Genomic DNA, 14,508 nt, shown 5'->3' on the forward strand with positions numbered 1-14,508 from the left:
TATATTAAATGCTTTTTCTGCATTTATTGTTATAATCATGAGTTTTACTTCTTTAGCCTGTTGATGTGATTTATTAATTTATTTTCTAATGTTTGGCCAGGCTTGTGTGCCTGGGATCCAGCCCACTTGGTCATGGTACATAATTCTTTTTATAAATTGTTGAATTTGATTTGTTAATATTTTTTAAGAGTTTATGTATCTATATTCCTAAGGGATTTTGGTGTGTAGTTTACTTTTCATGTAATGTCTTTTTGTGGTTTTATTATTAGGATAACAGTGGCCTCACAAAATGTGTTAGGAGGTATTTTCCCCCATTTCTGTTTTCTGGAAGACCTTGTAGAAAACTAGTATAATTCCTTCTTTAAATATTTTGTTGAATTCACCTGTGAACATATCTGGGCCGGTTTTTTTTTTTTTCTATTTTGTAATGTAATTTTATTAATTATTGATTCCTTTTCTTTAATAAATAGAGGCCTAACACATTATTTTTCTTTTTGGTTGATTTGCTTAGAATGTTGAAAGCTGATAGTTTAATATTAAATTGTTTATTTCTCAAATACTTCATCGTGTTCTGTTATTTTGTTTGTATGTGTTTTATGAGATTAATAAAAATACAACTATTTTCTTCCAGCCTAGTGTGTTAATTGTAACCTACAAGGAACCTACAAAATCATCTACTCAGTTCGGATCCTACAGACAAGCTGAATGGAGACCAGATAGTACCATGATAGCTGTGTCAGTAAGTAGATTTTTTAATTTAAATAGTGTTTTCTTATAAAATCATTATATTGCATCTACACTTGATTGTCTTAAATGACTTCTTTCAATTTTCCACACATCTAAGTATTTATCTTTTAATAATAGGAATTGCTGTATTGATTCTTCTGTACTACTACTGTGTTCTCTATTCTTCCACCTAATATATCTTTGTTGACTTTACCACTTCCTGTCATCCTTAAATATAGCACCTGTATCCTTTTCTATGTAATCATCTTACTTTCCTGTTTTGTCCTTGACATCTAATCCAGCTTTTAAAAGATTTGTCCATATTCACATGGTACTTCTGAATTTATGTTTTAAGTTCTGCCTTCCAGTTTTGGAGGATATCCTATAAAATAATAAGCTTTGTTTCTCATATCTATTGGAATCTATTTCTGCATTTCCATTAGATGTGCCTAGAAGTGCTTCATTTTATCTTTTCCATTTTTATTTTTTCAGTATCATCTTTAGGGATGTCATTATCATCTAATTTTCCATAGTAATAATATGTATGGTTAACATTTACTGAGTCTATGTAAGTACTATATTGTAATAAGTTTACATGGATCATCTCATTTAATCTTTAGGTCAATGCTTTGAAGTATGTACTGGTATCCTTTATAATAAATGAGTAATTTGAAAAACTAATAAGTCCTATCCAAGATTATACAGATAGTGTGTACCAGAGAAATAAGATATAAACTTAGGAACACAGATTTTATGTACTAGACTACGACTAGACTAATCTCTCTCTCTCTGTTTTCAGTCTTTTTAGTCTGTGCTACATTATGCTGACTATATTAATTATCAGAAAATGCCCCAAATAGACAAAAATATTAAGTAGTTCTGTACTGCTTATAGCAGGAGTTGGCCGACAACCACCACATATTACCAAATCTATCCTGCTGCCTGTTTGTGTGTATTCCATCAACTAAGAATAGTTATTACCTATTTAAATGATCAAAATAAATCAGTCAAAATAAATCAATTTTATACTTGAAAATTATATGATATTTTAATTTCGGTGTCCATAAATAAAGCTTTATTGAAGCACAGAAATGCTCATATATTTATGTATTGTTTGTGGCTTCTTTGAACTATGATAGCAGATTGAGTTGAATAGTGTGGACAGCAACCATATGTGAGGCTCTCAATGCTTTACTCTTCTATTTGGTGTATTATAAATTATAATTATACATTATGAATTAGGTGGCAAAGTATTTTGCTTATTATGCAATGAATTACACTATAGTTATGCCTAAAGAATAAAAGTCGATATTACCAGACTAAGCACTCATCATAGTATTTACTGTTCAAAGTAATAGCCACAAAATTAAGATATTTAAAATAACAGTCACAGAATTTATTCACAAAAAATGAAATATAAAAAGTGCACTCAATATAAGCTTGATTCTTGGTGAGTTAATAAATGTTAGAATTGCTTCTAGTTTATTTGAATGATCAATGCTGAGTGTGAAGTAACTGAGAATTACTCTGAATAAATATCCTATGTGGAACAACTTCAGATGAAAAATTCTCAAAGAAGTTGAGAAAACTCTAATTCAGTACAATCTGAAGAGGAATCCACTAAAGTGTGCCTTAATTGATGTTGGTAAAAATACATGTAACAGAAAAAGACTTAGTTGGGCAGACTTACAAAGCTTGTGAAAATGTAAGGCTTTTTAAAGCCTGTGGTTATTGTAAGCTTTTGTCAGAGATCCAAGGTGAGTACCCTGCCTTGCCCCACCCCACAGCTACCTGCTAGATGGCCAAGAAGGAATAAAGGATTATTGAAACATTTTTAGCTTATGACTGAAAATGAGATTTTTCTGAACTTGAAAGAATCACCCAGCTGGGTTTGGTGATGCACACCTGCAATCCCAGTGGCTCTGGAGGCTGAGACAGGAAGATCATGAGTTCAAAACCAACCTCAGCAACTTAGCAGGCCCCTATCTCAAAATAAATAAATAATTTAAAAAAGGACTAGGGATGTGACTCAGTGGTTAAGCACCCCTGGATTCAATCCCTGGTACCAAAAGAAAAGAATCACCCTTCACTACTTAACAGACACTTAATAATGGCTTTTTTACCCTAGAGCTGGGGGTAGAACTTAGGGAGTGACTCATATATGCAGAGCAAGCATTCTAATACTAAACTGTATCCCCAGCCCAGAAAATAGTTTTTGCTGCAGACTTGACAGAATTTCCTAATGAATTTAATCTAAAGCTATAAAGCAGACAGTTTTATCTGTGAAACTTATTTGTAGTAAACTCATTTCAGTTAACAACTAATAAAATTGTTTGAATTACAGGTAATGTCAGGGTGTTTTTTCTTTTCTTTCTTTTTTAATAGTTTTAGTTATAAATGGACACAATACCCTTATTTTATTTATGTGTTTTGTTTTGTTTTGTTTTTAATGTGGTGCTGAGAATTGATCCCAGTGCCTCACATGTGCTAGGCAAGGACACTAACACTGAGCTGCAACCTCAGCCTGTCAGGCTGTTTTTTTATACTTACAAATTTAGAGAAGATCTCTAACCCACACACATTAGCAGTAGATATATTTTATGAGCTCAAGCCACAGTTGTAATAGCATTTTAAATTTTTGTGTATAAAATCCAGTTGTGCAAAAGAGAAACTTCCTCATAACCTTCAATTAGAAATGATTAATCTGCAGTGTTAAAGTAAAAAACCAGGAGAAGAATTCCAGAATACCCTACAAGGTGACATATATTCAGTTAAAATTATATACTCATAGATTGATATCCATATTTGGCTGTACTTGTATGAAAAAAATTTTCAGATATGAAACCTATAAGTTCTCATTACTGACCTGTATTAATAGATAAAACTTTACAGTAAGTTTTGATGATAGGAATGATAGGAAAAGGTCACTTTAATCACTAATTAGTTAAAAATGTTATCCTCATAAAAAGAATTCCATTCTCTCTCATTAGTGGATGTGTACTACCAAAATACACACACACACACACACACTCTCTCTCTCTCTCTTTCTCTCTCTCTCTCTCACACAAACACACACACACACGGTTGTCATTATAATTTTATTTAGACAATCATTACTAAAACTTATAAAATTTTGGTTCTTTTCTTTGTATTTATTTTTTATTTTTACTTTTTATTTTTCTGTATTTCATTTTGACATCTTAGGGCTCACTTGTGTTTGGACAAATTGCACCCTCCTAGGAGTAGCCTATTTCTAGAGATAGTAAAGGACTTGCCTACAGCTGTACCTTAGTATGCAGACCAGTCTATCCAAAGCCCATGCTCCAGCCACTTTTATCATCCTTACCATCTCTGACACTCTGGGCCACTATTCCCCTCTCCTACTAACTGCAGGGACAGGTACTATGTAACTAAAGACCACTACTACAGTTTAGAGCTCACTGAAATTATTCAGACTCACCAATACTAACTCTCTTTACCTGTTTTACTCATTCCTTCTAATGGAAATCACAGTAAAGGCTCTTAACACGTTTTCCCTTTGCTCCTGTTGCTTCCTTGCTGACCCTGGTACTTCCCATGTAGCCTTTTATGTAATTTGTCATTCTTCCTCCTCCTGGAACTGAATAAAATTCTTCAGTGGTATTTGCCTTCTGACCTGTTGGCCTCATCATACCTGCACAATAATAAAACTTACCTTTTAAAATACTGTCGTGGTAAGCTGGGGTTGCGGCTTAATGGTGGAGGGCTTGCCTAGCATGTGAGACACTGGGTTTGATCCTCAGCACCATGTGTAAATAAGTAAAATGAAGGTATTGTATCCGTCTACACTAAAAATATTTTTAAAAAGCTGGTTGTGATGTGTATGCCTGTAATCCCAGCAACTTGGGAGACTGACGCAGGAGGATTGCAAGTTCAAAGCCAGCCTCAGCAAAAGTGAGGTGCTAAGCAACTCAGTGAGACCCCGTCTCTAAATAAAATACAAAATAGGGCTGGGGATGTAGCTCAGTGGTTGAGTGCCCCTGAGTCCAAACCAAAAAAAAAAAAAGCTGTCATGTTATATAAGTACCTATCTAATATCCTTGGTTTTCCTTTCTTGCTCAGAGATCCTAAAAATATATACTATCTAGCCCTTCACAGCTAAAGTTTGCAGTTCTGTGTTCCACATAATAAAGTCCAGGCTTCTTAGCATTGCATTTAAGGTCCTTTAATCCCTAAAATCCTACTTCATTATTACTTTTCCCATGTTATTTTTTCATTTTTCTTCTTCAGGGACTTTCCTTTAGCCAACCTGGCTTCTTTATTATTCATAGGAATATCCAAGGGAAAAAATATTTGCTAATTGTAGGGAATAAATGAATATGAGTAGTTGAAGATGACTGTGGTTTCAAGCTTAGATGAGTGTTAGGAGAATGTTCATGGCAATTAGTGAAAAAATGTAAGAAGAAAAGCAATTTCATGAAAGAAAATATGATATTCTGTACTTGGTCTCATTTTCGGTATATTGCATGATAAATTTTTTAAAATTGTAAGGTGTATATAGCATAAAGTTGCCATTTTAAGTGTGCAATTCAGTGTTATTAGTCACATTCACTGCATTACACACTATCACCACTGTTTTCTTTATCATCACCCCAAACAGAAACTTTGTAATCATTAAGCTTAAGTAAGCATTCCTAATTCCCTCCTGCCCCTGATAACTTCTAATCAACTTTCTGTATCTATGAATTTCTCATACCAGATACCTCTTGTAAGTGGAATCATAATATATTTGTGTCCTCTTGTGCCTAACTTATTTCACTTAGGGAAATGTTTTCAGGGCTCCTCCACATTATGGTATGTGTCAGAACTTCATTTTTTTTATGTCAGAATTATATTTTATAATATGTATGTAGCATATTTGTTTATCCATTGATCTATTGATGGGCATTTGTGTTGTTTCCAACTTATGACTATTGTGAATAATATGCAATTGAACATTATCATAGAAGTATTTGTTGGAATCCTTATTTCCAGTTCTTTTGGTTGCACACTCAAATGCAGAATTGCTGGATCAATTTCACAGGAGTTGCACTGTCTCATTCCCTTTGGCAGTATAAAAGTTCTGATTTCTTCTTATCATCCTTAGCATTTATTTCCATTGTTTGTTCTTTTGAGTTTTGAAGAGTTTGAAGGTGTATCTCATAGTAGTTTTGATTTGTATTTCTCTAATGACTGATGATGTTGACTATTTTTTCATCTATTCTTACATATTTAGAGAAATTTCTATTCATTTTTTTTAACACTTTTTAAATTGGATTGTTTTTGCATAGTTCTTATCTATAGTCACCCTATTGGGCTGTAGTATAACAGAACTACTTACTCCTGTCTAACTGTAATTTAGTACTCTTTCATCAACCTTTCTGTATCCTTCCCTGACCTCCTTATTATTTTAGTGTCTCTAGAATCTATAATCCTGTTACTATTCTCTCTTTTGTATTTAGTTTTTTTTTTCCTGATCAGTTTGAGTAGAGGCATGTCAATTTTAGTGATTTTCTTTTCTTTTTTTCTTGTGATTTTCTTTAAAAACTCGTAATTTCTTTCATTGATTTTACTTTTCTCTGTTCTATTCCATTTCCACTCTGATCTCATTATTTTTTTCCCTCCTGCTTAGTTGAGATTTCATTTGGTATTTTGTTACTAGTGTAAAATAGAAACTGAGATCATTGGTTTGATTTTTCTTTCTTTCTTTTTATTTATATATGACAGTGGAATGCATTACAATTCTTATTACACATGTAGAGCACAATTTTTCATATCTCTGTTTTATACATAGTATATTCACAACAATTCATGTCTTCATACATGTACTTTGGATAATAATGATCTTCACATTCCACCATCATTAATAACCCCATGCCCCCTCTCTTCCCCTCCAACCCCTCTGCCCTATCTAGAGTTTGTCTATTTCTCCCATGCTCTTGCTCTCTATCCCACTATTAATTAGCCTCCTTATATCAAAGAAGATATTTGGCATTTGGTTTTGGGGGAATAAGCATTAACTTCTCTAACTCCATTCATTTACCTTCAAATGCCATGATTTTGTTCTCTTTTATTGCTGAGTAATATTCCATTGTGTATATATGACACATTTTTTAATCCATTCATCTATTGAAGGGCATCTAGGTTGGTTCCACAGTTTAGCTATTGTGAATTGTGCTACAATAACCATTGATGTGGCTGTGTCCCTGTAGTATGCTGTTTTTAAGTCCTTTGGGTATAGTCTGATGAGAGGGATAGCTGGGTCAAATGGTGGTTCCATTCCCAATTTTCTGAAACATTTCCATACTGCTTTCCATATTGGCTGCACCAATTTGCAGTCCCACCAGCAATGTATGAGTGTGCCTTTTTCCCCACATCCTCGCCAACACTTATTGTTGTTTGTATGCAGTCTTTATTTCTAAACAGGTATTTAAAACTATAAATTTCCCCCTAAGTACTGCTTTAGCAGAATCCCACAAATTTTGGTACGATTTGTAAATTTTTTAATTTCCCGTTTGATTCCGTCTTTGATCCATGAATTAGTTAGAACTATGTATTTTAGTTTCAAAACACTGAAGGTTTTCCAGAATCTTATTTTATTGGTCTCTAATTTAATTCTGTTGGGATTAGGGAATGTACACATTTTATTTTACCTATGGTATAAGCTCCAGTATACATTTCTATTATTATTTAAAAGAAAATTGACATTTTAAAGAAATTTAAGTGAAGGAAGTGAATTTTAATTAAATTCAATGGAAATATAAATATTATCATTTGGGGACTTTTTGTGTATATGCCTATTGGGCCATATAAAGTTCCACAGTTTGTTGATCTCTTTCTGTTTTATTACTTTTTTTCTGTTTCATTGTGAAAAATTTTTATTGCTATACTTTTATAATCAGTAAACTTTTTTCCTGCAGTGTCCAACTTATTCATCCAATCCAATATGTTTTTTGACTCTCATATTTTAGCTTTTATCTCGAGTTCTGTTGGGTCTTCTATATTTTTGTAACCTTTTGAAGATAAGGAATATAGTATCTGTTTTAATGCTCTTTTGTGCTAATTTCAACAATCTTATTGCATTATGGATTGTTAAAATTGGTTGATTTTTCTTTTCATTGTGTCTTTGATTTCCAGCCTCCCTGTATCTTTTAATTAGATATCAGAAGTTGTGACTTTACTTTGTTATATACTGGGTACTTTTGCGATCCTATAAATCTTCCTGGAATGCAGTTAAGTTACTTGGAAATAATTTGATGTGTTCATGTCTCATTTTAAGCTTTTCTTTGTGTGTGTGTGGGGGGGGGGCTGGATTTAGAGCTCAATCCTGAGCTAGTTCTTGCCCACTACTAAGGCAATACCTTTCTAGAATTACCACAGGAAGACCTAAGAACTGCTTTCCCGAGTATTCTATCTAGTGCGCTGTAAATTATGACTTTCTTTAGTCCTGCTTATGCACTGTTTACCAATTCTTTCAAATTGTTCTTTCTTCTACCATGAGTAGTTTCCTCACATATATGTCCTTGTTGGTATTCTTGAGTTACTTCTGTATGTAATTCTTTTCTCTCTATTATGGTACTTTGTCACATGAATTTGAGTTGCCTTATTCTTCTAGAACACCGAGCTTTAACTTCTGAAGCCAGAGAGTCTATTAGACTCTGTTTCAGCTTCCATTCTCAGTGCTGTAACCTGTAAATTATCAACAAGGCAATAAACTGGGCAAGAGGAGTAGGGCTCACCTTCATTTCCCCTCTGTTAAGGATGACCAGCTTTCATTGCTTGATGCATGTTTTGAAAATCATTGTTCAATATATTGTCTGATTTTTTTTGTTGTTGTTTCAATGCAGCATAAATCAACTTCAGTTTAATACATTTTGGTTGGAGTCTTGCTGTTTTTGTTGTTTGTTTTGGGGATTTCCCCCCCCCTTCAAATTAATGCTCTGATATAGAACATAAAACAATGTGGTAATATTAGGAAAAATAATTTTGAAAGGTATGTCAAAAAACACTCTACCTACATTTAAGAGTGCTTGTGATTTATAATCTGTAATCATTTACCCTTTAAGTATAATCATTGTATGTATGTACAAAGTCTAGAAGTTTATACAAAAATATTAAATTATTATCTTGGGAGGGTGGTATGATTTAGGGTAACTAATTTTGTTTTTTCTCATTTGAACATGTGTCATAAATAAAAACAAAATATCATTTATAGACCAGTGTAAAGAATTTGAGTGCTAGTCTCTTATTCCATCCTTATTTGAAGACTGACATAACAATATGTTGGAATAGAAGATATATATATATCTAAGTCTTCAAACCCTTTATCTCTTAATTGTATCTTTGTGATACATCATTCAGGTCATTGAAGCTAGATCCTTAAATGTGTCCTACGGAAAGAAGGAAAGTGTATTTAAAACAAGTCATGATAACAGAAAAAAGAACTTCAAGATTATTTTTTTCATTTACTTAAAAATTAGTTTAGTTTTGGGTGACAATATGTATGTATGTAAGAAGAGGATGGTGGGATTGTTTCCTATAGATTAAGTAATAGTCATGCTTTATTTGCATTATTTTGGGAGCATGAAGAGAAAGAAAGAGAAGGTCATTATAACCCTATATCGTGACAAGATTCAGTGCAAATTAAGAGACTGCTTTTTAAGGATAGTTTACTATCGACTTTTTAATTTGTTCAAAATCAAGACTGTTTAATAAAAGATTGGTGATAGATGGTCATGAGATCCAGAATTATTTGGCATTTGGTTTACATATTAAGTTGATTGATATAAAATATCAAAACAGTAAATCAAGATATTATTTGTAATTTTACCTAGTATTCTATGTATATAAAATTTCCAAATGCTAGTGCAAAATGCTATGTTCTTCCTGACCTTGTAGCCTTTTAAGCACTTAATTTGATTTATAATATTAGCATTTGATACTCTGAAATGTCAAACTTTTGGCCTTCAGTGACTGATAGTTGGGACAGTATTTGTATGTCAATGTTATCCATGATATCATACTATGTTACTCTTGTTATGTTACTGTATGTTACTAAGGTAACAGTACAGATTAAAGTTTTTGAACAGTCATTTTTTTCTGTAAAGGAACAATGATATGTTTGTAACTTTTGTATAGTTTGATTTAAAGCCATTTTCCTTTTGTTTTCTTGTTTTCCATATGGTAAGAACATAAAACTGCTTGTGAAGATTTAGAAAGGTGATCTTATCTGAACAATCTTCAACCTTTTTCTTTTGTATTCTGATAAATTGAACTCTAGTTTTTGAGAGCACATTAAAAAATAGTTAAATTTATAGTTAAAAAACAGACCTGGCCTTGCTGAAGAAACTGAGTATTTTTTTTCTTTGTCCTTTCTGTAAATGAAAAACAGGAAGTTAGTACTGGAAAGAAATTTGAAACGTTGATCTTTTCTTTGGTTCTACTTTGGGTAAATGCTCACTTGCCTCTAAAATGATAGGAATTCAGTGTTAGTATAAAAAAGTTTGGGGAAAACATTTGCCACTTTGTTCTGTTCTGTTTGAAAATGTTTGGTTAGAAAAAAAGCTGTATATAGTATTTCATGTATAAATGTAAAATGGTTGCTTGAGTTTCACAAGTCACAGATGTATGCTTTGATCATATAATGGCATTGTTTGTTTTTAATATAGCTTCTGTCTTAAAACTATTTTGTTAACTTAGGAAAAAAATGTTATTCAGACTATGCTGTGTCCAAGTACAAATTTACCCAATGTGAAAACCTGCATATATAAAATTTAACACACTAATTAAAAAACAATGATAGAAAGGAGATCAGTAGAGTAGAGGAAGTAGATCTGGGGAGAAAAGATTGGGAGAGAAAGGAAAGGTACTGAAGAATGAGATTGATCAAATTAGTGCATATACAAACGTGACATAATGAATCCCACTATTATGTATAAATACAGTATACCAATTTAAAAAAAGAAAAATGATGTTCAGTTTAATGTTCAAATGTTCACATTTTTGGAAATTAAAGTTTAGCACTGCTTTTCTTTGATTTAGACTGTATTTTATGTAAATCGATTGATTTTGAAGTATGTAGATAGGCTATTTTGAGATTAGTGTTATATAAAGTTTATTTGGCCAGAAGCATTTTACATACTGTTACTTGCTTTAAAGCTTGGAATAATTATATGCTATATTATTGCAGAATAATAATTTACCCATTCAATAAATGTAATCATTGGAAAATATTCACATTTAAAATTAATATTTAATGAACAACTGATTTCAGTTATATGTTTCTGAAATATTTGTAAAACCTTTTTTTCACAATGGGTTATATTAAAACAAGTTGTTTTATTTACATATTTAGGCTAAAATTATTCAAAGGAAGTTTCCTAAGAATGAGATTTTTTGTTTCATAGTAAGAAGATATAAAATTAAAATTTAGTGGACCAGTCATAGCCTTATTCTTTAATTCATGCTTAATAAAATTTCTCTTTCAGACAGCAAATGGCTACATCTTATTTTTTCATGTTATATCTTCAAGAGGCGACAAGTACCTTTATGAACCAGTATATCCCAAGTAAGTTTGTTGGCTTTTATTTTTTTAATATAAATCTGCATACTTTATATTCACAGAAACATTAAAGTTTTGGATTGTCTGAAGTTATTAAAATAAAGATAAGCCAGCATTTCCAAAATAGCATTTCAGAAATTACCAGGTCTTTGAACCATAATTTCTTGATTAAAGAATTCTGTAATTAAATAAGTTTGGGAATCATTAGGAATGTATTGTATCCTTTATAGCCATTCATAATTACTATTAATATACTCCAGATCTGACATTCTGCAGTCTTTATTAGAGAGGAGCTAAGAAATCCTGAGTGGAAGAGGTGAAATATGACTATGTTATAAGTACTTTTGCCTGTATTTTTGTATATGCATAGATTTAAAAAAAAAGAAGAAAAAACAAATGTCTAGGGTTCTTTTTTAACTCTTGATTAAAATTTGAGGGAACATGAACTTTTGCTCTTTGTGTAGTTATGTATATTTTGTGTTTTTTCCTCCATAGCATGCCTTATTTTCAAAATAAAAGGATGTATAGGTTTAAAGCTTGACATCGTTTTTAAAAGATCAAGTTTTGGAGCTAAATATAAAATATTATTTATCATGTTTCTAGATAATAGAAAACATCCAAAATTTAATAGGTATGTAAGGAATTAATGAGAAAAATAGATTTTACTATTTGAAAAGTTTAAATTTCTGAAAATTAACAACAAAATTAAAACATTAAAAATCAAATAACAAACTTGGGGAAAATATTTTTAGTAAATAGGGCCTCAGCTTATTACTTTTAATAAAGGAATCATATAAATTGTCAATAAATACAGTCTATAATTGATAAAACAGTCTCAAAAAGAGGAAATGCAGTTACTATAAACAGAAGAGAAACTGTTCAAGCTTAAGATTATTCAAATAAAATATCAATTTCAACAATTTTTTAAAAAGAAACTCAAATTTTAATATAAAAAAAATGTTTGCTGAATTATTGTTCCACTAGCAGAGGTATAGTAAATGTTGTGTTGCTCACTTTTGATAGATGTTATATACCAAAGTGTGATAATAGCAGGTTAACTGTAGTACATCCTTCTCAATGATGTAGTCATTAAATATAAAGTCTCAGAAAATTTTGTGTACTCAAAAACCTGATCATATTAAAATAAATAAAGCATACACAAAATTACATGTATAATATTACCATAGCTATTTAAAACAAAACAATAAGAATCATATAAAAAATCCAGAACAATATAATACAAATTTTTATAGTATTTTGCCCCTAAGTGATAGAACTGTAATATAAATCTTTCTCTTTTTTTTTTTTTTTAATGGTTTTGGGCATTGAAACCAGGGCCTTGTGCATGTGAGGCAAAACACACTCTACCAACTGAGCTATATTTCTAGCCCTGTAATACAGCTCTTTATAGTATTTTGCTCCTAAATGGTAGAACCAGAATGATTTTTCTGCTTTCAATTCTAAATTTTTTTTAACATTTTTAAAATATGGAAATTGTATTTAATTTTGTTAAATTGGATTTGCAAAATCCCAAAGGAAAAGAAACCCATGATTTCCCAAGAAAATGGTACCATGGAAGTTTTTAATTTCTGTTTAAGAAACCTTTGTTTCTTAAACTAGGTCATTTAGAATATAGGTCAGATTCTTTTATCATAGATTCTAGAGAACTATCTAGACTTGCCTAATGGAAGAGCCACTTCTTTTTGTGACAAATATAGTGTTAAAGTATTAGCTGAGTTTTGGAAAACTTTTGTTAAGTACAGGAAAATTTTAATGATTTGGTTGTTTTTCAATATAAAACTTTAAATGAAGAAACCCTTTCAATATTGCTTATGGTATACTTATATACCATAATGGGCATTATGGTATATTTATAACTTTTATATTCTTTTAAAAAAATATTTATTTTTTAGCTGCAATTGGACACAATATCTTTATTTAATTTTTATGTGGTACTGAGGATCGAACCCAGGGCTTTGCACATGCTAGGCAAGTGCTCTACTGCTGAGCTACAACCCCAGCCCTTATATTCAGTTTTGTGAATATTAATAAAACTAAATTTTTTTATTCTAAGTGATAAATTTGTGAAATACTCTTGTAATCAATGTCTAAAATTTTATTGTGTATTTTGAACTATTGTGTCTGACTTCTTTTTTGGGCTTGATTCAGACGTGTTCCTGTAAATAAAAAGCAATAATCACAGTCAACTGAATTTAACTTGATCAGTCTATACAACTGTGGGCAGAGTACAGAAATAACTTCTCTTGAGATAGTAAAAAGACTCTTTTCTTTATCAGAATAGTACTTTTGAGACCCACTTTTTGTATCACAGAATTTTAAAAAATAGTGTCTTACCTTTTGATTCCAAAACTACACAAGATGCCTCTTAACTGAATCCTGACAATGCATAATCTTTGCTGTGCTTGACTATGTGTGTTGGGGTAGAGAATTAAATAAAGAATATTATTCTGTTTTCAGTTTGGACATTATTTCCTTATATTGAATATTTGGAGTTTTAATACCTGGGCTCAATAAAATGTTCTTAGAACAGCACGAATCTTGGTTTAAGAGATAAGCTTTGGTGGCAGATAGACCTGGAATTGAACATCAGCTTTACCATACCTGATGTATGATTTTTTTCAAGTTTTTAATACTGCCCCAAACGGTTTCATTTGTAGAATGGGATAACAGTACAAACCATTTCATAGAATTAAATGAGATCATTTATATTTAATGCTTTGATAAATACCTGGCTTAGGAGAAAATTAACAACGGACAACTGCTGTAATCACTAATGTATTTTTCTTTCACAAAATTTTTACTTCATTTTTAAGATTTTAAGTGATTAAAATATATATACATATAAGTAATTTGTTGATGCTGTGCCTCTCTGCCAACATATAACTTCTAGTAACTGCTACATAAAATCAAATAATATCTCATATACAAAACAATTTTGTAGGATAGTCAGTCTGTTACAGATTTGTGCATTGAACTACTTTTAGGTTAGGTTAGTTTAATAAGGTCCCCCCCGCCCCCACAGAAGTCATTTGTAAAATGGAAATAAAAATATCTTAAATTGTTAGATGTTCATATATTTAAAACCTGAAAAATAGTGGTTATATAAGTAAAAAAAAAAGTTTGATTTTGACAATATCACTTGTACCATTGTAAACAATTATGTAGTTCACAGACACTGTTGT

General features: G+C 31.2%; 1 protein-coding gene across 3 annotated transcripts in view; it reads left to right on the forward strand.

Moving 5' to 3' along the window:
* The first annotated feature begins 546 nt into the window (after positions 1 to 546).
* Positions 547 to 14,508, forward strand: part of LOC124109296 (guanine nucleotide exchange factor subunit RIC1-like) — a 40,553-nt gene continuing 26,591 nt past the window's right edge. The window contains exons 1-2 of one of the 3 annotated variants that reach the window (XM_046467799.2): positions 547 to 739; positions 11,232 to 11,311. In XM_046467799.2, the coding sequence (XP_046323755.2) occupies positions 725 to 739; positions 11,232 to 11,311 (95 nt within the window). In that variant the 5' untranslated portion in view covers positions 547 to 724. The remainder of the gene's footprint in view (positions 740 to 11,231; positions 11,312 to 14,508) is intronic. The other 2 variants (XM_058586574.1, XM_058586575.1) reach the window with 2 other exon arrangements.

This window comes from Marmota monax, unplaced genomic scaffold, assembly GCF_021218885.2.
Source record: "Marmota monax isolate L192 unplaced genomic scaffold, Marmota_monax_Labrador192_F-V1.1 WCK01_AAM20220418_F8-fsc01623, whole genome shotgun sequence".
In the NCBI taxonomy this organism is placed as follows: domain Eukaryota; kingdom Metazoa; phylum Chordata; class Mammalia; order Rodentia; family Sciuridae; genus Marmota; species Marmota monax.